The sequence below is a fragment of the Saccopteryx bilineata genome, chromosome 1, assembly GCF_036850765.1.
Source record: "Saccopteryx bilineata isolate mSacBil1 chromosome 1, mSacBil1_pri_phased_curated, whole genome shotgun sequence".
NCBI lineage: Eukaryota > Metazoa > Chordata > Mammalia > Chiroptera > Emballonuridae > Saccopteryx > Saccopteryx bilineata.
Window position 1 is genome coordinate 154643292 of NC_089490.1, and position 24629 is coordinate 154667920.

The 24629-nt window shown below is 48.4% G+C and overlaps 1 protein-coding gene and 2 non-coding genes across 3 annotated transcripts; 2 read left to right on the forward strand and 1 right to left on the reverse strand.

Moving 5' to 3' along the window:
* Positions 1-10907: 10907 nt before the first annotated feature.
* Positions 10908-11014, reverse strand: LOC136321591 (U6 spliceosomal RNA). Its single transcript, XR_010728739.1, has one exon. It is a non-coding gene; the product is annotated as a U6 spliceosomal RNA (small nuclear RNA).
* A 1505-nt stretch (positions 11015-12519) lies between these two features.
* Positions 12520-23170, forward strand: EEF2 (eukaryotic translation elongation factor 2). The gene is made up of 15 exons (XM_066276124.1): positions 12520-12656; positions 13644-13858; positions 14714-14895; positions 14976-15187; positions 15709-15887; positions 16081-16186; positions 16694-16807; positions 17062-17200; positions 17327-17522; positions 18208-18466; positions 19647-19754; positions 20500-20853; positions 21171-21353; positions 21434-21566; positions 22465-23170. Exons 1-15 carry the CDS (start codon positions 12654-12656, stop codon positions 22656-22658), a joined length of 2577 nt encoding a protein of 858 aa, XP_066132221.1. The 5' UTR covers positions 12520-12653; the 3' UTR covers positions 22659-23170.
* Positions 15571-15635, forward strand: LOC136321275 (small nucleolar RNA SNORD37). The gene has a single exon (XR_010728545.1). It is a non-coding gene; the product is annotated as a small nucleolar RNA SNORD37 (small nucleolar RNA).
* Positions 23171-24629: the final 1459 nt, after the last annotated feature.

Genomic DNA, 24629 nt, shown 5'->3' on the forward strand with positions numbered 1-24629 from the left:
GCACTGCCGCCGCCCGGGCCTCGGGCCAATCTGGATGGCCCGACATCGCCCCCTTTAGCTCGAGGCCACCACGCCCACCCCTGGCCGCGTCTGGCTTCTTAAAGTGGTACAAGCCCAGCACAGGTAGGGGCGGGTGCTTAGTCTTGTCCCTAGGAAAGGAGGGAGCAGGGTCGCGACCACAATGCAACCGGGGACCGCGGCCCCTTAGGTGAGGCGGCCGCCAAGTGTGTTCCTGGATACACGGCGGGCGGTGTCGGGGAAAGAGGTTACCCCAGCGCAGACGCCGCCAGTGAGTGCAGTGCGGCGCCTTGCAGCGAGGCGCGGTGCAGCTTTGGCGGGCTGCGCGCTCGGCGCGCTGCACATCCGGGTCCTGGCGCTGCGGAAAGACAGAAGGCTCCGCACCCACTGGCTGGCCCCGGGCCGAGAAATAAGGGCCCACCTCCCCAATTCCCAGGAGCTTCTGCATCCCTCACCCCTGCAGACAACGTCCTCCCTCCCCACTCTCCCGGCTAGTTCCTCCTCCCCACCCACGGTAACCCTTTGGAATCTGCAGTAACGGGAATCTAGCCCTGCTGAAGAGCTCTCTGACTTCCCACTCCCCACAGGCAGCGGAGCTCAAACTTTCTGTCTGTTCCAGGTGATTAGTTTTTTTTTTTTAATATTTTATTTATTGATTTTTAGAGAGAGAGGAGAGAGAGAGAGAGAGAAGGGGGAGGAGCAGGAAGCATCAACTCCCATATTTGCCTTGACCAGGCAAGCCCAAGGTTTCGAACCGGAGACCTCAGCGTTCCAGGTCGACGCTTTATCCCACTGCGCCACCACAGGTCAGGCCGATTAGTTGTTTTTTAAATGAGAAAGAATCAGAACATTTATTTCATTTTATTTATTGGTTGGTTTGAGAGAGAAAGAAAGGGAGAGATAAAAATCGATTTGTTGTTTAACTTAATAATTCATTCATTGGTTGATTTTTGTATGTGCCCTGACCTGACTTGGAACCCCCAACCTTAGCATATCCTTTGGACACTAACCAATTGAGCTACCCGGCCAGGGCAAAGCAGAGAACTTTTTTTTTCTTTTTTACAGAGACAGAGAGTCAGAGAGAGGGATAGACAGGGACAGACAGACAGGAACGGAGAGAGATGAGAAGCATCAATCATTAGTTTTTCGTTGCACCTTGCAACACCTTAGTTGTTCATTGATTGCTTTCTCATATGTGCCTTGACCAGGGGCCTTCAGCAGACCGAGTAACCCCTTGCTTGAGCCAGCAACCTTGGGTCCAAGCTGGTGAGCTTTGCTCAAACCAGATGAGCCCGCCCTCAAGCTGGCAACCTCGGTGTCTCGAACCTGAGTCCTCTGCATCCCAATCCGAGGCTCTATCCACTGCGCCACGGCCTGGTCAGGCAGCAGAGAACTTTTAAAGGACGTAGTATGGAAAATGGCTGGGTTGCCTAACTAAGCAGTGGAGCAGCGGATAGAGTGTCAGCCTCTCAGCTGACGCTGGGACACAAAGGACCCGGGTTTGAAACCCCCGAAGTCACCAGCTTCAGCGCAGGGTCGGGGGCTTGGCTGGAGCCCCCCAGTCAAGGCACAAGTGAGAAAGCAATCAATGAACAACTAAGGTGCCTGCCGCAAGGAAAAATTGATGCTTCTCTTTCCCTTCCTGTCTTTCTCTATCTTAAAAAAAAGAAAATGGCTGGGTTGATTGCCTTTTGGAAAAAGGATGTCAACCTTTAACTGTCAATTCCGGCCCTGGCTGGTTGGCTCAGTGGTAGAGCGTAGGCCTGGTGTGCAGGAGTCCCAGGTTCGATTCCCAGCCAGGGCACACAGGAGAAGCACCCATCTGCTTCTCCACCCCTCCCCCTCACCTTCCTCTCCGTCTCTCTCTTCCCCTGCCACAGCCAAGGCTCCATTGGAGCAAAGTTGGCCCTGGCGCTGAGGATGGCTCTGTGGCCTCTGCCTCAGGCACTAGAGTGGCTCTGGTCACTAGAGTGGCTCTGGTCGCAACAGAGCAACGCCCCAGATGGGCAGAGCATCACCCCCTGGTGGGCATGCCGGGTGGATCCCGGTCGGGCGCATGCGAGAGTCTGTCTGACTGCCGCCCCATTTCTGGCTTTGGAAAAATACAACAACAAAAAACCCACAAAAAAAACCCTGTCAATTCCACTTCCCAAGAAAATGATGAAGATAATAAAAGCTAATACTAAGTGTTAAGCCCTGTTTTAAGCGCTTAACATGTTATTTCACCCTCACACTGGCCAACCCCAGCAAATAGATGCTATTGTTTTTGTTTTTTTTTTTAATTATTTTTTTTTATTTTTTTATTTTTTATTTATTTATTTTAGAGGGGGGGGTGGAGAGAGAGAGAGAGAGAGAGAAGGGGGGGAGGAGCAGGACGCTTCAACTCCCATATGTGCCTTGACCGGGCAAGGCCAGGGTTTTGAACCGGCGACCTCAGCATTCCAGGTCAACGCTTTATCCACTGCGCCACCACAGGTCAGGCAGATGCTATTGTTAAGTACAGTTCACATATGAGAAAACTAAGGTCTTAGGTGGTTAAGTGACTTAACAATCTCACCTAGAACAAGTGCATAAAAAGATATGAATCTGAGCCCTGGCTGGCTGGCTGATTCAGTGGTAGAGTTTTAGCCCAGTGTGTGGATGTCCTGGGTTCAATTCCCATCAGAGCACACAGGAGAAACCATTTGCTTCTCCGCCTCCTCTGTCTTCCACTGCAGCCATGGCTCGATTGGTTCAAGTGCATGGGTCCTGGGTGCAGAGGATGGCTACCCGGAGCCTTCACTTCAGGTGTTAAAAATAGTGTGGTGTGAGCATGGCCCCAGATGGGCAGAGCATCGGCACTAGTTGAGGTGTGCTGGGTGGATCCTGGTTGGGGTGCATGCGGGAGTCTGTCTTCTATCTCCACTCCTCTCACTTGGAAAAGAAGAAAAATAAATAAATAAATAAATAAATAAATAAATGAATCTGAATTTGCAACCCAGGGAACAGATGAAGTTGGCAATTCAGGTCCCAAGATCATCTGCTGGCAGAATTCCTTGCTAGGAGAAATCAGGATTTTTAGTCTATTGCATCTTTTAACTCATTAAATGAGACCCGCCCACATTAGTAAGGGCAATATATTTTACTTAACAGTCCACCAATTTAAATATCAATATCATCCAAAAAACACCTTTACTGACCCTGGCGAGGTGAATCAATGGCTAGAATGTCATCCCAGCATGTCAAGGTCATGGGTTCGATCCCCAGTCAGAACAAATACAAGAAGCAAGCAATGAGCGCACAACTAAATGGAACACCTACATGGTCCAATGTATTGATGCTTCTCTCTCCCTTCCTCTCTGTCTCTCTCTCAAATCAGTGGGAGAAAAAAAACCTTCACAGAAACATTCAGTATGTATAATGTTTTTGTTTTGTTTTGTTTTGTTTTGTGTGACAGAGACAGAGAGAGGTACAGACAGGAAGGGAGAGAGATAAGAAGCATCAACTCTTTGTTGCAGTACCTTAGTTGTTCATTGATTGTTTTCTCGTATGTCCTTGACCAGGGGGCTAGAGCAGACCAAGTGACCCCTTACTTGAGCCAGCAACGTTGGGCTCAAGCTGGTGAGCTTTGCTCAAACCAGATGAGCCTGCACTCAAGCTGGCGACCTCGGGGTTTTGAGCCTCGGTCCTCCATGTCCCAGTCTGATGCTGTATCCACTGCACCACTGCCTGGTCAGGCAGTACGTATAATGTTTGACCAAATATATATCTGGGCACCATGGCCCAGCCAGGTGGGCACAAAATTAACCAGCACATGGGATAAGATAGGATTTGTGTGACCAAGGCAAGTGATGATGGGGTCCTGGACCAGGGTAAGGAGTAGAGGGCAGAGGGGATGGAGAAAAATGGACAGAGTTCATGGGGTTTATTTTATGTACAATTAGGTAAAGAGTTTTCTATCACCACATTCTAATTTTAAAACATTTCTAGTACCTGAAAAGGAAATGCCACCCCTCTTAGCTGTAACTCCTTAACCCCTTCTCAGCCTATAGATTTCCCTGCTCTGCACACTTCATATAAGGGAATCCTACAGCTTGTATCCTACCTCCTGCAATCCTAACATAGCTGAGAAATCTATCCCTGCAGCCACTGGCCTCCCTCTCAGCTCTGGACTCTATGTCTAGCTACCCTCATGCCTCCACGTGGGATCTCACGGTATCTCACATGCACCATGCTGAGCTTTCTATTTTCTCTACTAAACCTGCTCCTTTTGGCTTCTCAGCTGATAGAAGCTCCATCCTGATGAAAGCTTCGTCCTTCTACTTTATTGGGCCAAAATCTTTTTTTTTTTAAAGATATTATTTATTGATTTTACAGAGAGAAGTAGGGAGTGAGAAATATAGTGGCTTCACTTTAGTTGTTTATTGCTTGTCATATGTGCCTTTACGGGGCAAGCCCAGGGTTTCAAACCAGTGACCTCAACATTCCAGGTCAATGCTCTATCCCCAAAATGTTGAACTCAGCCTGACGCCTCTCATTCTTCACATTCAACACGTCAGCCAAAACTATCTGTTCCAGGCCTTGGTCAGGTAGTTCAGTTGTTTAGAGCATTGTCCCAATATACCAAGATTGCGGGTTCAATCCCTGGTCATGTACAGGAATCACCCAATGAATGCATCAATAAGTGGAAGAACAAATAATGTTTCTCTCTTTCCCTTTCTCTCTCTAAAAGCAATTTTTAAAAGGTGCCCGTCTGTTCCATCATCCAAATCTATCCTAAATCAGCTCACTTTTCACCCCCTTGATAAGGGCCACCTCGGTCTAGTACCCATCATCTCCAGCTCCAGCCTGGACTAGCACAATCCCCTCTGCCCTTGCCCTCACAGACTGTCCTCCTAGAAATGGGCACAGAAGGGTGCACGTGATGAGCATGAGTCAGGTCCCATCCTTCCTCTAAACACAGCCCTACAGGGCTTCTACTTCCCTGGGGTAAAAAGCCCAAGTCTTTCCTGAGGTCCACAGGTTCTGCAACACTTGCCTCCATCCCCTCCCTCTGCCATCGCTTACTCCCCTCACCCCCACTCTATTGTAGTCACAAGGGCCTCCTTCCTAACACTACAGGCATGGTTCTATTTCTACCAGGATAGAGGTTGCTTGTCCTTTGTCTCCAGCTCAGTCACTGTCTCATGGCAGATAGGTGCTCACTAAATATGAAATATGTGTTGGATGAATGAATACCATCCACACTCTAAAAATTTAGAGCACCTGACTGGGTAGCTCAGATGGTTAGAGTGTAGCCCCAATATGTGAAAATTGCAGGTTCAATCCCTAGTCATACAAGAACCAGCCAATGAATGCATACAACAAACTGATGTTTCGCTCTCTCCCTCTCTCTCTAAAATCACTGAATAAAAAATTTAAAAATAATACAATAAAAATTTAGCCTGACCAGGCGGTGGCGCAGTGGATAGAGCGTCGGACTGGGATGCAGAGGACCCGGGTTCAAGATCTCGAGGTCGCCAGCTTGAGTGCGGGCTCATCTGGTTTGAGGGGAGGCCTGCCAGCTTGAACCCAGGGTCACTGGCTCCAGCAAGGGGTTACTCGTCTGCTGAAGGCCCGCAGTCAAGGCTCATGTGAGAAAGCAATCAATGAACAACTAAGGTGTTGCAACGCACAATGGAAACTGATGATTGATGCTTCTCATCTCTCTCTGTTCCTGTCTGTCTGTCCCTGTCTATCCCTCTCTCTGTCTCTGTAATAAATAAATAAAAAAAAATTTTTTAAAAATTTAAAGCATAATCACATGGGGTTTTTCTCAACCTCAGCACCATGGACATTCAGGGCAGGATCATTCTCTGTGGGAGTGGGGGACAGTTGACCCAGGCACAATTGTGTGTTGAACAGCATCTTTTTTTTTAATTATTTTATTTTTTAATAATTTATTATTTTTTGTACATTTTATTTATTCATTTTTTTAGAGAGAGGAGACACAGAGAGAGAAAGAGACAGAGAGAGGAAAGAGATAGAAAAAACAGGGAGGAGCAGGAAGCATCAACTCCCATATGTGTCTTGACTAGGCAAGCCTGGGGTTTCGAACCGGTGACCTCAGCGTTCCAGGCCGATGCTTTTACCCACTGTGCCAACACAGGTCAGGCAGCATCTTTGGTCTCCATCCAATCCATGCCAGGAGTACCCCATTGGGACAAATACAGATTTATGCAGACACCACCCTGAGGATAGAATCACTCTCAAGTGTGATCCAGTGTTGTAGGGTAAGACCTACAGAAGGATGTATCAGGGGTTCTCATTGAGGTCTCCACTCGTATTCTTCCTTATGAATAGGGGAAAGTATTAATATTTTTGTTTATCTGAGTAAATTTGAATATCTATATAATTGGGTTTATTAAGTGATTCATGAATCAGGTAGCATCCCATTTAGCAAGTAAAAGGGTGCTCCAAGGTTGATGTACAAAATGGAAGTTTTTATAGGAAGAAGGGCAGACCAAAGGATATTGACAAAAGAAAGGGAAGGATTATTTTGGGAGCCAGGACATCTTTTCTTTGGGGAAGAGAGGGGAAGCATTTTTACCATGTAGATTTCCTTGTGTTTCAATAGAGATGGAGAGGGCTCATGTGACAGATTACCTTACTGGTGCTTAATCAGAAAATTTCAGACTGGTTACATTTCTGGAAGATTACATTTCTGGAAGAGGCCAAAACCTAATTAGATCAGATATTAAATCTAGGTTTGGTATCATGGGCTTTTAGTGTGAGATGCCATTTTGGGCCTTTGGTTTTTTCCTTGAACAGTTTATTTTTTATTTATTTTATTTTTTTTAATTTTATTTATTTATTTATTTATTATTTTTTTTTCTGAAGCTGGAAACGGAGAGACAGTCAGACAGACTCCCACATGCGCCCGACCGGGATCCACCGGCACGCCCACCATGGGGCGACGCTCTGCCCACCAGGGGGCGATGCTCTGCCCATCCTGGGCGTCGCCATGTTGCGACCAGAGCCACTCTAGCTCCTGGGGCAGAGGCCAAGGAGCCATCCCCAGCGCCCGGACCATGTTTGCTCCAGTGGAGCCTTGGCTGCGGGAGGGGAAGAGGGAGACAGAGAGGAAAGCGCGGTGGAGGGGTGGAGAAGCAAATGGGCGCTTCTCCTGTGTGCCCTGGCCGGGAATCAAACCTGGGTCCTCCGCACGCTAGGCCGACGCTCTACCGCTGAGCCAACTGGCCAGGGCCTTGAACAGTTTATTTTATTTTACTTTATTTATTTGTTTTATTTATTTTTTTTAGTTTTCCAAAGCTGGGAGGCAGTCAGACAGACTCCTGCATATGCCTAACCGGGATCCACTCAGCATGCTCACCAGGGAGCTATGCTCTGCCCAATGGGCTGTTGCTCCGTTGCTGCCAGAGCCATTCTAGCACCTGAGGTGGAGGCCATGGATCCGTCCTCAGCGTCTGGGCCTACTTTGCTCCAATGGAGCCTTGGCTGCGAGAGAGGAAGAGAGAGACAGAGAGAAAGGAGAGAAGGAAGGGTGGAAAAGCAGATGGGTGCTTCTCCTGTGTGCCCTGGCCAGGAATTAACCTGGGACTTCCACACGCTGGGCTGATGCTCTACTGCTGAGCCAACCAGCCAGGGATTTTTTATTTTATTTTTAACTTTTTTTGTTTATTTATTTTAGTGAGGGAAGAAGGGAGAGGCAGAGAGAGACAGAAACATCTTCAATCTGTTCCTGTATGTGCCCTTACTGGGGATCGAGCCAGTAACATCTATACTTTGGGATGATGCTTTAACCAATCGAGCTATCTGGCCAGAACATTTTACATGCATAATCTGAGGCTCAGAAAGGTTACATAACTTGCTCAAGGTCACACAGCCAGTAAGGACAGAACTAGAATTTAAGCTCAGGATGTAAAATAAATAAAAAATAAAAAAATAAACTTAGGATGTATGGCTTGTGTCAACCAAATCAAAAATATATCTAAGGCCAAAAAAAAAAAAAAAAAATATATATATATATATATGGCCAGATCAGGGGGTGGCATAATGGATAGAGCATTGGCCTGGGATGCTGGGGACCCAGGTTCAAGCCTGACCAGGTGGTGGCACAGTGGATAGAGCGTCAAACTGGGCTGCGGAAGACCCAGGTTCGAGACCCCGAGGTCGCCAGTTTGAGCGCGGGCTCATCTGGTTTGAGCAAAAAGCTCACTGGCTTGAGCTCAAGGTCACTGGCTCAGCAAAGGGTTACTCGGTCTACTGAAGGCCCGCGGTCAAGGCATATATAAGAAAGCAATCAATGAACAACTAAGGTGTTGCAGTGCTCAATGAAAAACTAATGATTGGGCCCTGGCCAGTTGGCTCAGTGGTAGAGCGTCGGCCTGGCGTGCAAGAGTCCCGGGTTAAATTCCTGGCCAGGGCACACAGGAGAGGTGCCCATCTGCTTCTCCACCCCTCCCCCTCTCCTTCCTCTCTGTCTCTCTCTTCCCCTCCTGCAGCCAAGGCTCCATTGGCGCAAGGTTTGCCCGGGCGCTGAGGATGGCTCTGTGGCCTCTGCCTCAGGCACTAGAATGGCTCTGATTGTGGCAGAGCACGCCCCAGATGGGCGGAGCATCATCCCCTGGTGGGCATGCCGGGTGGATCCTGGTGGGGTGCATGCGAGAATCTGTCTGACTGCCTCCCCTTTCCAACTTAAGAAAAATACAAAAAAACCCTAATGACTGGGCCTGACCTGTGGTGGCACAGTGGATAAAGCGTCGACCTGGAAATGCTGAGGTTGCTGGTTCGAAACCCTGGGCTTGCCTGGTCAAGGCACATATGGGAGTTGATGCTTCCTGCTCCTCCCCCCCTCTCTCTCTCTCGGTCTTTCTCTCCTCTCTCTCTCTGTCTCTCTCCCTCTCTCTCTCCTTTCTAAAGTAAAAAATAACAACAACAACAAAAACCTAATGACTGATGCTTCCCATCTCTCCATTCCTGTCTGTCTGTCCCTGTCTATCCCTCTCTCTGATTCTCTCTCTGTCTCTGTAAAAATAAATAAATAAATAAAGTACACTCTTAAAAAAAATTAAAAATGATCCATCTTATTAAAAAACCAAAAAAACCAAAAACAAAACAAAACCCCGAAGTCGCCAGCTTGAGTTCAGGGCCGCCTACTTGAGCATGGGATCATAGATGTGACCCATGGTTGCTGACTTGAGCCAAAGGTAGCTGGCTTGAATCCCAAGGTTGCTGGTTTGAGCAAGGGGTCACTGGCTTGGTTGAAGCCCCCTCCCATCAAGGTTTATATGAGAAAGCAATCATGGTGCAGCAATTATGAGTTGATGCTTCTCATCTCTGTTCCTTCCTGTCTGTGTCTCTGTCTCTGTCTCCCTCTTGCTAAAAAAAGAGAAAGAAAGAAAGAAAGAAGGAAAGAAAGGACATGTAGGAAATAGTAATGAGGCAGAATTGCTCCCTGATTAAACCATGCCTGTGTTGTGTGTGCTGTTATATGTGTGTGTGTGTATTACGTAAGATTTACCATTTTAACCATTTTAAGTATATCATTTTAGTGTATTTAGTACATTCACATTTTTGTGCAACCATCTCCTCTATTCATCATTCATCTCCAGAACTTTCCCATCTTCCCAAACTGAAGCTCTGTCCCCATTAAAGACTACCCATTCCTCCTCCCCTACCCCTGGCACCCACCATTCTACTTTCTGTCTCTGCATTTATAATAGGAATCACACAGTATTTGTCCTTCTGTGACTGGTTTATTTCATTGAGCATAAGGTCAAGGTTCATCCATGTTTGTAGCATGTCAGAATTTCTCTTTTTCAAGGCTGAATAATAGTCCATTGTACGTGTATACCTCTCTAAACCATTCCTTTTTGAGTCATTGGTTCCTGGCTTTTATTAGCTGGGTGGACTTGAGCAAATCACTTAACGTTTCTGAGCCCCAGTTTGCTCTTGCACATATAAGCCCATCCAAAGCCCACAGTGTGGGTAGGATTAAATGAATTAGTTGATTTAAGGGGTGGTGGTATCAAGGGGCTGCAGTAACTTCCTCTGAGTCAGCAGGAGCCGCTATGGCCACTTCTTTGCCCTCCCTGCGCGGCAGGAAGCACATGCGCAGCGGAGTCTCCCTGCAGAGGTTAATTTTTTTTCTGTTCTTCCCAGCTCTTGCCCCCACCCCGCGCCTGTATTTATTACTGCAGACTCTGAATCAGGCTGTGGTTGCTTTTGCTCTCTGCTAAAGCCCCGCGCCTCCCCGAGGCTCCTGCTAAAATGTGAATCTGGGTATAGCGGTGGCCCAGCCAACATCTGGCCCCTTCCCTGCAGCCGTGAGCCTGAACACCTCTCCATGAAGGGTAATAGTGTGTGTGTGTGGTGGGGGGGAGGACTTATATTTTCCTATTTCCTCTAAACTTTGCTCCTGCAACTTACAATATATTAAATTTTCTTAATGTATTCATTTGAGAGAAGATTCAACCTCCTCATAATGGAAACTTTTGCTTCTGTGAAATAAAACTGAGTATCTATTGCTGAAAGCTGGTCAAATGGTGCATACCCTCGCCTTGTAAAATTAACATAAAACATGTCAGGAACACAGATGTAGCTGTTTAAAGACCCCAGATTGAGCCTGTGGAACTGATATCTACTGCCTGCTCTGAACCTCAAAAACAAGTTATTTATTGAGCAGCTCTTGTCTCGGTTTCCTCTTGATTTAAATGTGGGATAGTGATAGCAATCTGATTACTTTACAAAGCAAAATGCACACATTTGCAGAATGTGGGGGAGTAGGAGGAGTGCATTATAGAGTCCAGATTCAAATTTGCATCTTTTTGCTGATGAGCGTCTCCCCCTCTTCCCAGCTCAGGAAAAGCACTGCAGTCCCTCTCCTATTTTTTTATTTTTTATTAAAAAAAAAAATGGAACGCTTCACGAATTTGCGTGTCATCCTTGCGCAGGGGCCATGCTAATCTTCTCTGTATCGTCCCAATTTTAGTATATGGGCTGCTGAAGTGAGCACAGTCTCTCTCCTCTTGACAGTGAATTTAGGGGAAGATTCACCAAAACGGTTTTACTTGCGCTAATGAGAATATCATTCATTGATGTGAGAAATACTTACTGAAAGCCTACTGCATACCATGCATTGAACTGAGCTCTTTACAAAGAATAAAGATAACGGAATTGAATGCTAACCCTCCAGCCAAATATCTAAAATACAACCTTTTGGCCCTGGCCCTATAGATCTGTTGGTTAGAGTGTGGTCCTGATAAGCAAAGGTTAAGGGTTCAGGTTCCATCCCTGGTTAGGGCATATACAGGAACAGATCAATGTTTCTGTTTCTTTCCCCCTCTCCCTTCCTCTCTCTCTAAAATCAATAAGTAAATAAAAAAATACGACCGTTTCAAAAATAATATTAAAGCACAACCATTTCTGAGGGTCAGATTAGGACAGAAATGTAAAAGTCTTCTAGCGCCTCACCCTGGAGAGAAAGTGAAATGGAAAGTGAAGTTGCGGTAGGAAGCGCTTAGCCCCGTGCCTGAAACTTAGTAAACCAGCCCCTGAAATAAATGTTTTATTAACAACAATGGTAGCTAAGTGGCGCAGTGGATAAAGCCTCGACCTGGAAATGCTGAGGTCGCCGGTTCGAAACCCTGGGCTTGCCTGGTCAAGGCACATGTGGGAGTTGATGCTTCCAGCTCCTACCCCCTCTCTGTCTCTTTCTCCTCTCTCTCCCTCTCTGTCTCTCTCTCCTCTCTAAAAATGAATAAATAAAATAAAATAAATTAAAAAAAAATAAAATAAAATAGCTGACGTGTATTGAGAACTGAGTCAGGCATGGCGCTAATCCCTTTACATGTATTTATTTAGTTACTTTTACTCTCTCCAAACTGAGGTTAGTACTGCTTACTCTACCCCAGTGTGCAGATGAGGTAACTGAGTAACAGAAATCCAAGTACTGTAAAAACACGTAAAGTGGTGGAACTAGCAAGGTGTTCTGTTCACTGATATATCCATTTCTAGCAATGCCTGGTACTTGATGGACACTCAATTTATCTTTGTGGAAATAATGAGCGACGAGCACTTGATTTAAAAAAAAACAAAACTTTTTATTCGAAATAATTATAGGCAGGTAGTTTCAAAAATAGTACAGAAAAAAAAAAAAATAGTACAGAAAGGTCCCGAGTACTCTTTACCCAGCTTCTCCCAGTGGTATCATTTTATATAATATCGAAACCAGAAAATTGACTTTGGTACAATCCACATTGTAAATGCGCTTGGCATTTTGCAAGCTGATATAGTTGCTGTGATTAATATTCTCTGCTAAAACTGCGCTCCTCGCTTTGTGAACTTGAAGAGGCGTGCATGCACCCAGCTAGAGGGTCGACCCCTGCCCGGGGAAATTCAGGTGGGAAACGCAGATCCTGAATCCTAGCTTCCCGGGCGCCTAAAGAGTTAACTGGGAGAGCACGCCCACACGCTTGTGTGCGGCGTCTCTTCGCCCCACCTCCGCAACGCGGTCAGATGATCCGCCCAACCGGCGTTCGCCTATAAAAACTCGGGTGTTGACGTCAGCGTTCTCTTCCGCCCTCGTCGCCGCATTCTCGGCGCGTTTCTCTTCGCTTGGATCTGCCTGGGAGAATCCACCGCCATCTGCAACTATGGTAAGCAGCGCCGTCTGGTTGGTGATCTGGGACGGTGGCGGGGCCCTCTGGTGGGCCGGCGCTGCGGGCCTGGAGTGCTGGGGCCGCTTGGACAGGAAACAGACATGGCGGTGGCCGGGCTAGCAGACCTGGGGTTGGGGGAAAGGCGGCCGCCATGTCTGCGCCGTGGTACTCGTCGAGTCCTTTCTCCGCTCCCGTGGGCGCCGCCGCTTTGCGGGACTCGGGCGGGCTGGAGCTTGGGACGGAGGCGGGGTTGGGGGGGGTATGATGATGTGGCAGACGCTGTAATGGCGGGCGCCGCCATGGTAGCGGGGAGACCGAGAGAGCCTTTTTACGTAACCCACCGGCCGGGAGTTTGAGTTCGACTTTGTCAGGGGCCGTGGCGGCAAGGAAATGGCAAAATGAGGAAAGACAAACCCTTAAAGCCATTTCTAACGTTGACCTGGCTTGTTTTTGTATCTCTCGATTGTGAAAAGTCGACTCCAGAGCCACGAGGTGGAGGCTTACCGTGCGCAAGCTTCCCACCAGACCGGGCGTGGTACATTTAGGAATCGTAAGAGTTGAATGGATGGTCCTGTCTTACTCTTCAGGCAGAAGGGTGACCTTGAGTTTGAAAGAGGATGGTTGGGTAAAGCATGCGGTATCCCAGTGACAACAGGGCATTTGGGGTGAGCTTTGTATCTTCCAATAATTCTAGTTGGACGCACATTTCATCTACAGGAAATTGGTTGTCATTCTTGGAGACTTAGTCTTGCTCCCAGATTCTGGATTGTCACTTAAAATGGCAACTAGAAATCTGGGTTTTCGGAGATGGGGCAAGTGGTATTTTTAAAGGGGTATCAGCAGAGACTGGGGGAGTTGGGGGGTTGACCCAGTATCAGCCTGCTCTTGTTTGGTGCTGGCAGGACATGGATTGAGATCTTGGTGCTAAGCCTGGTTCTTAAGAGTCCTGGTCCCGCCTGAGCCCACCCCCTCTTCCTGGCCCAGGTGAACTTCACAGTAGATCAGATTCGGGCCATCATGGACAAGAAGGCCAATATCCGGAACATGTCTGTCATCGCCCATGTGGACCATGGGAAGTCCACGTTGACTGACTCCCTTGTGTGTAAGGCTGGTATCATTGCTTCTGCCCGGGCTGGGGAGACCCGCTTTACAGACACCCGGAAGGATGAGCAGGAACGTTGCATCACCATCAAGTCAACGTGAGTAAAAGCTCTTGTGCTCTTTGGCCAGGGGAGGAGGGGTGCTCACTTCCAGCCTGGTGTGAAGACAAACCACAGATAGTTAACTTTCCTGAGAGGCTTCTGGATCTTTTTACTGTTGGGGAGAATGAGGTTTAATCTAGTGAGATAGGAGGCTTTATAGGCAGTGGGAGAGGCAGAGTGATGAGGGTGGTATCTGGGCTTGGAGAGGAAGGGAGGCTTGACCCTGTGATTCTGCTTTCTATGGGGTAGGGGTTTTTGGCAGTCTGGGAGCATGCCACTGGTACGTAACTGATGTGAAACCTGCACATGTTCTCCTCATCCCCATATTCCTGATAGCACATATTCAGCGAAGGGACTGAAATTGCTATTTATTTTCAATTGGGACTGGAGTAGGGGGAAAGGTGAAAGGTAGTCTTCTGGGTTTCTGTGTCCTGCCTGGTCATGTAGTTGCTATTTGATGTTAGGTGTGTTGTGTTGAGCTTGGGAGGACCCAGGTGTGTGTGTGTGTGTGGGGGGGGCTGGACAGGTGGGCTCTGTCTGAGGAAGCTGTCATTTGCAGCTGATATTAGGTGGGCAGAGACTCCTGGGTGGGATGTCTCTTGCTTGGAAAGTCTTCAAAGTCTGTCTATCTCCAGGGATAAATAAGGCAGGCAGATGAGACAGTGCAGTGTCCACTCGGGGCTGTGGGTCTGGCTTTTTACCACATTGTCTTGCTTAGAGGTTATAGGCATCCTGACCCACTTTGGACATGAATCCCAGGCAGACACTGGTATTTTTTGGGAGGATAGTACAGAGCCTAGGAGATTGAGACAAATGTGCTTTCCATTCAGCCAACATGTCCTAACTCCTTAGGGCCATTTCCCTCTTCTACGAGCTCTCAGAGAATGACTTGAACTTCATCAAGCAGAGCAAGGATGGTTCCGGTTTTCTTATCAATCTCATCGACTCCCCTGGGCACGTGGACTTTTCCTCGGAGGTGACAGCTGCCCTCCGTGTCACCGATGGTGCCTTGGTGGTTGTGGACTGTGTATCGGGTAAGCAGATTTTCTCTTTCCTGGCTTGAAACCTGGGGGTGTCATCCCTTTGGCTGATGACAAACCTCTGTCCACCCCAGGCGTGTGTGTGCAGACTGAGACGGTGCTGAGGCAAGCCATTGCAGAGCGCATCAAACCTGTGCTGATGATGAACAAGATGGACCGGGCTCTGCTTGAGCTGCAGCTGGAGCCAGAGGAGCTCTATCAGACCTTCCAACGCATTGTGGAGAATGTCAATGTTATCATCTCCACCTATGGAGAAGGCGAGAGCGGCCCCATGGGCAACATCATGGTAGGTTGCCAGCCAGCTGAGCTCAGGGTCTCTCTCCAATCTCCCATCTACTCTGCTTACTACATTCCTCTCATCCTTTCTACAGGGTAGGGGGTGGTTTTCCTCAGACTAGAGGGGCTGTGACCTCCCTCATTAGCAGCTGCCTTAGGGGAATTGTAAGTTTTGGCCCCTGGGATTTCTTAGGTGACCTAAAAGTAGGTTTTCTGGGAGCATTGATGTGACAAGGGTGCTGGAATGTTTTTAGAACCAACTTTTTGAGGAGGCTGCAGGGTAGAAGGTACTCCATCTGCTGAAACAATTTCACAGGGCAGTGCTCTCAGGGTCACTGCTCACCCTGCCTGTCTTGGTGGTGTGGAGGGGGTTGAGGCAGATTTGGACATCCTGTTCATGATGACTAAAATTTCTTCACTTTGACCTGATGGTAATTGAAGAAACCTGATGTCTGAGGTCCATGGCACCCGGGGACTTGTCACCTGTGGTTTTTGTCTATCTCCATTCACAGCTTTTTCTTGTTTTCTCAGATTGACCCTGTCCTCGGGACTGTTGGCTTCGGGTCTGGTCTCCATGGTTGGGCCTTCACCTTGAAGCAGTTTGCAGAGATGTATGTGGCCAAATTTGCTGCCAAGGGTGAGGGCCAGCTGGGGCCTGCTGAGCGGGCTAAGAAAGTAGAGGACATGATGAAGAAGCTGTGGGGTGACCGGTGAGTGTTGCAGGGAAGGAGCAGGGTGTTCTGCAACAAACCTGTGATGTGGGCAGGGACTTGACAGTGCTGATGTGGTTTAGGGCCACCAAATATCTATGGGGTCATTCTGCCCAACCTTGTTACCGTGGCCCACCCAGTCCACCCACCTTGGATCCTCCTAGCCTGGTTGGGTTGGGCCTTTCTCTGACAGGTACTTTGATCCAGCCAACGGTAAATTCAGCAAGTCTGCCACCAGCCCTGATGGCAAGAAGCTGCCACGGACATTTTGCCAGCTTATCCTGGATCCAATCTTCAAGGTGAGCTGCTGCATGTGCTTGGTGAATGTGTATCTTCTAGGTGGTTATCCTTGGGCCAGGTGGTTCCTGGAACACCCACTACCTGACCTCCTGTGGTTTGTGGCATGATACAGTGGGTCTGGGCAGGGCTAGGTTCAGTGTGGCAGCTGGGAGAAGAGTGAGATAGCACCACAGTGAGAGTGAAATTTCCAGGGCTCCAGACAACCGACAAGATAGGCACAGCCACATAATAGGGGTACTTAGCATCCCTGGCTTTGGTTAGGTGAGCTGAAATAGGCAGATCTGGGCTTTGCTTTGCCAGCAGTTGCGTTTCAAGTGCTTGTTAGTTAAAATGTGTTTACAGTCTTAAGTCAAAGTAGTCTTTTTATCAATCTGGCAGCCATTCCAAAGACCTGCCCAGTCTTGAGAATTTAGTACCATTATCTCTTTCTGTGCTGTGTATGCATGACTTTAGGTTTTTCAGTGTGTTCCCAAACCCACTTTGCTATCCCCTACCTCCCGTGTTAGGTGTTTGACGCTATTATGCATTTCAAGAAAGAGGAGACAGCTAAACTAATTGAAAAACTGGACATCAAGTTGGACAGTGAAGATAAAGACAAAGAAGGCAAACCACTTCTGAAGGTGAGCATGAAGGATTGTCCCTAGAGTTCCCATGAGGGCTCCCTGTCAGTGGTGGGCCTTGGTGCAAGTATTGAAAGTATTCCTAGCTACGGCATGGTTGCCAACCGGGGTGGACAGAAGACCTCTAAGGTGTTTGCGCAGCCCTTCTAGAAGGGACCAGGTGCACCAGAGCCATCATGATGTGAGCATGTGATGCTGAGGGTCAAGGGGTTTCCCCAGACTTCTTCTCCTGACTCTCACATCACTTCTTATAGGCTGTGATGCGCCGCTGGTTGCCTGCCGGTGATGCCTTGCTACAGATGATCACCATTCACTTGCCCTCCCCTGTGACAGCCCAGAAGTACCGCTGTGAGCTCCTGTACGAGGGGCCCCCTGACGATGAGGCAGCCATGGGTATGTGGGGTTCACCTGAATGCTTGGTGGGGATCCCCAGAGCAGCCAGTGGCTGTGTGGTTGGAAGGCTGAGTCCCAAGAGAAGAGAATCATGCTTCTTTGGTGGGTTCTTTTCTTCCTCTTCAGGCATTAAAAGCTGTGACCCCAAAGGGCCTCTAATGATGTACATTTCCAAAATGGTGCCGACCTCTGACAAAGGTCGGTTCTATGCTTTTGGCCGGGTCTTCTCAGGGCTGGTGTCTACTGGCCTGAAGGTCAGGATCATGGGGCCCAATTACACGCCTGGGAAGAAGGAGGACCTATACCTGAAGCCAATCCAGAGGTGAAGTTCTTGATTAGTCACTTGTGACCCAAGGCTGGTCCCAGCCCTTCCTCCCCACTCCAAGCTGCAGGAGGAGTGTTCAGAGTGTTACATGAAGTACTACCCAGGGTGTAGTGCTGAGTTTCTGATCATCTTTTGTCCTCACAACCCCAAGAGGCTTGTCTGGATGAGACACATCAGAAAGTAGGGGGCTACCCACCCCCCACTAATAGGGTAGAACCTTAGCTCTGAGTTTGATGTAGACGTTCATGATTTTTAGGGGTGGTAGCACAGTTTATTGTCATGTATTGTCATGCATCCAGAGAGTGGATGCCAGCCCCAGAAATATCACTCATGTAGTGCATAAGCCCTAATCCTACTCCAGGTGTTGTTGGTAGAAAGACAACTTGTATTCTCTGATGACTCCTCGAGGCTGTTAACTGAACAGGACTGGTGGTTGCCCACACCACACTGCTTTTTCTCAGCCTTTGGTCAGGTGTGTGGAGCCCTGCATGGGGTTGTAAGAGTAGCAGGTGGTGTTCTGTCTTGGTACACAGGAGCCAAGGTTTGATGCCCTGGGAGGGGGTTGGCACTACATTCAGCACAGGAAGGATGGCACAGGCTCTAGAGAGGAAGAAGCTTGTCTTTCATTCAGGAAGCTGGCACCATGGTGGTGTTACATGATGCCTTTTGTGTCTTCCCCCAGAACAATCTTGATGATGGGCCGTTATGTGGAGCCCATTGAGGACGTGCCTTGTGGGAACATAGTGGGCTTGGTGGGTGTGGACCAGTTCCTGGTGAAAACGGGCACCATCACCACCTTCGAGCACGCCCACAACATGCGGGTGATGAAGTTCAGTGTGAGCCCTGTCGTCAGAGTCGCCGTGGAGGCCAAAAATCCAGCTGATCTGCCCAAACTGGTGGAGGGCTTAAAGCGGCTGGCCAAGTCAGACCCCATGGTGCAGGTGGGCAGGCACCCTGCCAGGAGCCACCACCACCTGTGGTTTGTGGTTTGTGGCTGGGCTGGAAAGTGGGGGGCTTCTCATGAAAGTAGAGATTTCCTATTTGGAACTTTTTGGAGAGTAAGGTGTATGTTAGATGAACACCCTCCCTGATAGAGCTGTTGTTCTTTTTTCTTTTTCTTTTGTTGATATTTTTCTAAAGAGAAACAGAGGCAGACTCCCGCGTGTGCCCGACCAGGATCCACCCGGCATGCCCACTGGGGAGCAATGCTGTTCCTGTCTTGGGTGTTGCTCCATTGCAACCAGAGCCATTCTAGTGCGTGGAGCAGAGGCCATGGAGCCATACAGCCATACTCAGTGCCTGGGCCAATTTTACTCCATTGTAGCATTGGCTACAGGAGGGGGAGAGAGAGAGGAGAGGAGGGGGAAGGGGAAGGGGAAGGGTAGAGATGCAGATGGGCATCTCTCCTGTGTGCACTGGCTGGGAATTGAACCCTAGATTTTCACATGCTGGGCAGATGCTCTACCACTGAGCCAACCAGCTAGGGTAAGCTGCTGCCCTTTTTTGTTTTACTGATTTTTTTTAGTGAAGAAAGAGTAAGAAGGGTGGTAGAAGCAGGACTCATCAACCTGTAGTGGCTTCTCACTTGTGCCTTAAATCAGCAAACTTGGGGTTTTAAACTGGCGATCTCAGCATTCCAGGCTCACACTTTATCCATTGGCCACCCCAGGTCAGGCAGCTGTTGCTCTATTATTTAATTAACTAATCTTAGTATTTTATTTTGACTCTTGTTGATTTTTAACCAGAGAGAAAGTGGGGGAGAGAGAGACAGGAACATTAATACGTTTCTGTATATGCCCTGACCAGGGATCTAACCAGCAACCTCTGTGTTTGGGGCAACGCTCTAACCAACAGAGCTATCCAGCCAGGGCAACTGCTGCCCTTCTAAATATCAGTTTACGGTCAGAAACCCAGGTCTGTGTCTTTATAGGCCGGAGCTAGACTGGGCGCTTTTTTTTTAGGTTGTTAATGCTGAGAACCAGCAAAAGGCTCACAGGACCCTTTTTTACTTCCCCTATTTCCTGAGTTCCCCAAGCAGGTTTTTTTTTTTTTTTTTTTTTTTTTCCCCCAAGCAGTTTCTTTGGGTTTGACGCTCAGAAGCTAACATGTGCCCCTTTTCAGTGCATAATTGAGGAGTCAGGGGAGCACATCATTGCCGGAGCTGGTGAGCTACATCTGGAGATCTGTTTGAAGGACCTGGAGGAGGATCACGCTTGCATTCCCATCAAGGTGAGGCATGCTATTTCCAGTGTGTAGAGGGAAGGAAGCATATAAAGATGGCAAAGCCCAGGTCCAGGTTAGGTCTTGAGGATTCTTCCTCTACCAGTTCTTTGCTAGATAAGGTGATTTCATTGTAAAACCAGCAGTTCATACACATCTTCAACAGCTTTGTGATTAGAGTGTAAGGAGTCTTTCCAGAAGCTTTAAAAACAAGAAACTTTTGAAGTGTGCATTCAGCAGGCAGTCTGAGGCCTAGTTGCTGACACTCTGATTTTCATTCCCTTTTTTTCTTCACAGAACTGCACTTGGATCTGTGTGTGTTCTGAAACCCAGTTTTGGCCTTTTTCTTTTTGTTAAACCCCTTAAACTCTTTATTCTCATAGAAATATAAATCTGTTCTGCTTTCAGTTAACTTTTTTCATGTTGTTTTTCTTGTAATAAAGTTTGTATGAATGTGTCAAAATAGGATCAGGCCAGGGCCCACTTTTTGCTTTTTCCATGTAATACTGTATAGGATTTCACAAGGTAAATAATTCTTTAATCAGTCTTATCAGTGGGCAGCGCCCCTGCAAGGGAAAAGCTGCACACTTTTTGTTTATGTAGAAGTGAGATGTGTGTGGGTCTATGCCACCTAATTGAAGGAGTTGTTCAGTTTTTGTGCCCGCTGCCAGTCTGTTTCCTGTCTCATTAGGAGACCTCTTTTATGGGTGGTCACCATTTCCTGCAGGTAGAACTGACTCTCATGCTTTTGCAGAAATCTGATCCAGTTGTCTCCTATCGTGAGACAGTCAGTGAGGAGTCAAGCGTGCTCTGCCTGTCCAAGTCTCCCAATAAACACAACCGGCTATACATGAAGGCACGCCCCTTCCCTGATGGCCTGGCTGAGGACATCGATAAGGGTGAAGTGTCTGCCCGCCAGGAGCTCAAGCAGCGGGCCCGATACCTGGCTGAGAAGTATGAGTGGGATGTGGCTGAGGCCCGCAAGATCTGGTGCTTTGGGCCTGATGGCACTGGTCCCAATATCCTTACCGATATCACAAAGGGTGTGCAGTACCTCAACGAGATCAAGGACAGCGTAGTGGCTGGCTTCCAGTGGGCCACAAAGGAGGTGAGGGGCCACTTGCTTGTCCAGCTAAGTCATTAACATCAGACTTCATCAGTGGTCTTCACAAGGTGGGGCATAGCTGTGGGGGGGATCCTCAGGGTCACCCTGTTTTTATTTCTGTTAGGGAAGTGGGACCAATGGCCCTGTCTCCTATGAAGTGTGTGTTAAGAGAGGCTGAGCAAGGCAGCACATCCCAGGTCCCTGTGGTTGGAGACCTGGAGGTCATCACACAGGCAGAGCTGTGTAACTGACCTGGTTCTCTCTTGAGGGCTGCAGTAGAGACAGGAGCTTGAGGGTGGTTTGGTCCTCTTTCTCTGCAGGGGGCACTGTGTGAGGAAAATATGCGAGCTGTACGCTTCGATGTCCATGATGTAACACTGCATGCTGATGCTATCCACCGTGGAGGTGGCCAGATCATCCCCACTGCCCGGCGCTGCCTCTATGCCAGTGTGCTGACGGCACAGCCCCGGCTCATGGAGCCTATCTACCTTGTTGAAATCCAGGTAGGGTTGCCTGATGAGCATGCTGTTGATCCCTGTCGCATTCATCCAGCAGCTGCTAATAGCTTTTCCTTGCTTGACAGTGTCCAGAGCTAGTGGTTGGCGGTATCTATGGTGTCCTGAACAGGAAGCGGGGCCACGTCTTTGAGGAGACCCAGGTGGCCGGCACACCCATGTTTGTTGTGAAAGCTTACCTGCCTGTCAATGAGTCCTTTGGTAAGTGCCCGCCATGGTGGCTCACATACCTGCTGGCCCCACAGCCAGCCTGGTCTGGGAGAGACCCAATTTTTTCCCCTTGTGCAAGGCCCAGAGTGAGTGTGATGGGAGCCATGGATGCAGTCTGCTCCCCTCTCCCCTGTCCATTTGGAAGGTAAGATTAGCGTGGTTGTGTGAGAGGAAGAGGTGGTCCATTTCTTGTGTATCTCTGAATCTCTGAATTTGGGAGGAAGTAGGTGCTCAAGTGTGTGACTCACTGAGATCTTTTTTTTTTTTTTTTTTTGTATTTTTCTGAAGCTGGAAACCGGGAGGCAGTCAGATAGACTCCCACATGCACCCCACCAGGATCCAGGTAGCACGCCCACCAGGGGGTGATGCTCTGTTGCAACCAGAGCCACTCTAGTGCCTGAGGCAGAGGCCATGGAGCCATCCCCAGCGCCCGGGCCATCTTTGCTCCAATGGAGCCTTGGCTGCGGGAGGGGAAGAGAGAGAGAGGAAGGAGAGGGGGAGGGGTGGAGAAGCAGGTGGGCGCTTCTCCTGTGTGCCCTGGCCAGGAATCGAACCCGGGACTTCCGCACGCCCGGCTGACGCTCTACCACAGCCAGCCGGCCAGGGCCTCATTGAGATCTTAAGATCAAGGCCAGCAGAGAAGCAGCTCAGGTCCTCTTGAGAGTGAGCAGATGGAGACTCAGGTGGACCAGCACTACCTCGTGTGTTTAGTAGTTTCTAAGCAAGACTGGAGGGGGAGGGGCAGGGTTTGGGGTGTAACGCTTGATTCTGTCTGGGTTGTCTGGATTTTTTATCTCTGGTATATGTTTGAGAGTTTATACCTCCAGGGCTTGGCCAAGGCATCACGTCTGGACTGCCTAGTTAGCCCTGTGCCTGTTCTTCCCTGCAGGCTTCACTGCTGACCTGAGATCCAATACAGGCGGCCAGGCTTTTCCACAGTGCGTGTTTGACCACTGGCAGATCCTTCCTGGAGACCCCTTTGACAACACCAGCCGCCCCAGCCAGGTGGTAGCCGAGACACGCAAGCGCAAAGGCCTGAAGGAAGGCATTCCGGCTCTGGATAACTTCCTGGACAAATTGTAGGTTGCCCTCCCTGCAGCCTGCCACCCAGGTGCCGCCCCCACACTGGCTCATGATCAACCACAATAAGCCCTCATTCTCCACAACACCTCGAGACTGTCCAGACACAGTACCGCTCGCCTGGCAGGTTCTGGGGCCACTCCGTGCCATCGTTCAACATGAACACTTGATGCTGTTTCTTTCGATATTTATTTCAAGATTTTAGAGGCAACAGAATACTGTGGCTGCAGGGACTTATTTGGCTGGTGGGGGAGGTGGGATGGGACACCCAACACTTTTTTCTCCCATATTTGAGGGAAACTCAAATGTCCAAAAACAGAATTAAACGCATTAAGAGGTTTATTTGGGTAAATGGTTCGTAGTGGATTTTTCTCCCAGAAAGGGGGAAGGAACAAGTAGGTAGACATTTCTGTTTGGACAGAAGCTAGAAGGCAGGAAATCTTGTGCAGTTGTCACCACGAGCACCTCCAGCTGTATTAGTGCCATTGGAATAATAAAATTGATTATGGTGGCAACTGTGTATGTTTACGCAACTTTTTCATCCACTCAGGCTGGAATGGAATGCTCTTTCCCATGCCAATATGCATGGCCATAGGTGACTGTGTGATACAGAAAGTTCAATGTAACCTTGAAGTGTCAGTTCAAATGCCAGACTGTTGAATGAAACTTACTGTCATGGTGGACTAGTTTTACCTATGCACTGAGCAGAGGGGCAGCCACTGGCCCTACATGGCTAAAGGGCTTTCAAAATGTGTCCATACAACTAAGGAACTGAGGGTGTGTTTTGTTTTGTTTTGTTTTGTTTTAAAGATCTGACTCATTAGAGAGGAGAGAGAAGAGGTGGGGGAAGAGGAAAGCATCAATCCCTCTTATGTGCCTTAACCAGGCAAGCTCAGGGTTTAGAACTGGCCACCTCAGCGTTTTCCAGGTTGATGCTTTATCCACTGCACCACCACAGGTCAGGCCAGAACTGAGTTATTTGTTGATGTTTTTTAAAGTTTTTTAAATAGACACTTGAGACCATGACCACAAATTAAAAATAAAAGGCCTCACCTATGGTGGTGTTTACCTGGAATGCTGAGGTCTCCAGGCCAAGACTGGGCTTGCCCAGCATAGCGATGCTTTTTGTTCCTTGCCCCCATCCTTTCTTTTCTCTCTCAAATTAATAAATCTTAAAAAGAGAAAGTTTTAAGTTGATTTCAAGAGAAAGAAAGGGATGAGAGAAACCGATTTGTGTTCCACTTATTTATGTATTCATTGGTTAACACTGGTAAGTGCCCTTACTAGGGATTGAGCCTGCAACATTGGTTTATCAGGATGATACTAACCAACCAAACTACCAGGGATCAAACCCTCAATCTTAGTATATCAGGATGATACTGTTACCAGTTGAGCCAGGGCTAGTTTCATGAGACAGATTCCTGCAAGAGCCCTCAACCAAGGTCCATCCAGCAACCCCCTACTAGGGGACACTGCTCTTCTGGGCAGCTGCTGCTCCATTGCTCAGCAAGGGAGCAATTTTTATTTTTTTGTGGCAGAGACAGGGACAGACAGGAAGGAAGAGGGATGAGAAACATCAATTCTTTGTTGTGGTTCCTTAGTTCATTGATAGATTTCTCATATATGCTTTGTTGGGGGGGACTATAGCAGACCAAGTGACCCCATGCTCGAGCCAGCGACCTTGGGCTGAAGCTGGTGAGCCTTGCTCAGACCAGATGAGCCCACGCTCAAGCTGGCGATCTCGGGGTCTCAAACCTGGGTCCTCTGCATCCCAATCCGACCCTCTATCCACTGTGCCACTGGTCAGGCAAGGGAGCAATTTCTTTAAGCACCTGAAGCCAAGGCCACAGAATCATTTTGAGGCCTGAGGTTATCTCACTTGAATCAATCCAGCCATGCTGCAGAAGGGGAAGAGAGAAAGAAGAGGAAAGGGTGAAGCAGATGGTCATTTCTTATGTGTACCCTGATCAGGAA

Bases quoted from the DNA above. Each gene is read 5' to 3' on its own strand.
- EEF2 (XM_066276124.1), top strand. The intron at 15,188-15,708 runs GTAGGTTGCCAG...TTGTTTTCTCAG, and splicing joins GCCCCATGGGCAACATCATG to ATTGACCCTGTCCTCGGGAC. The intron at 16,808-17,061 runs GTGAGCATGAAG...CACTTCTTATAG, and splicing joins AAGGCAAACCACTTCTGAAG to GCTGTGATGCGCCGCTGGTT.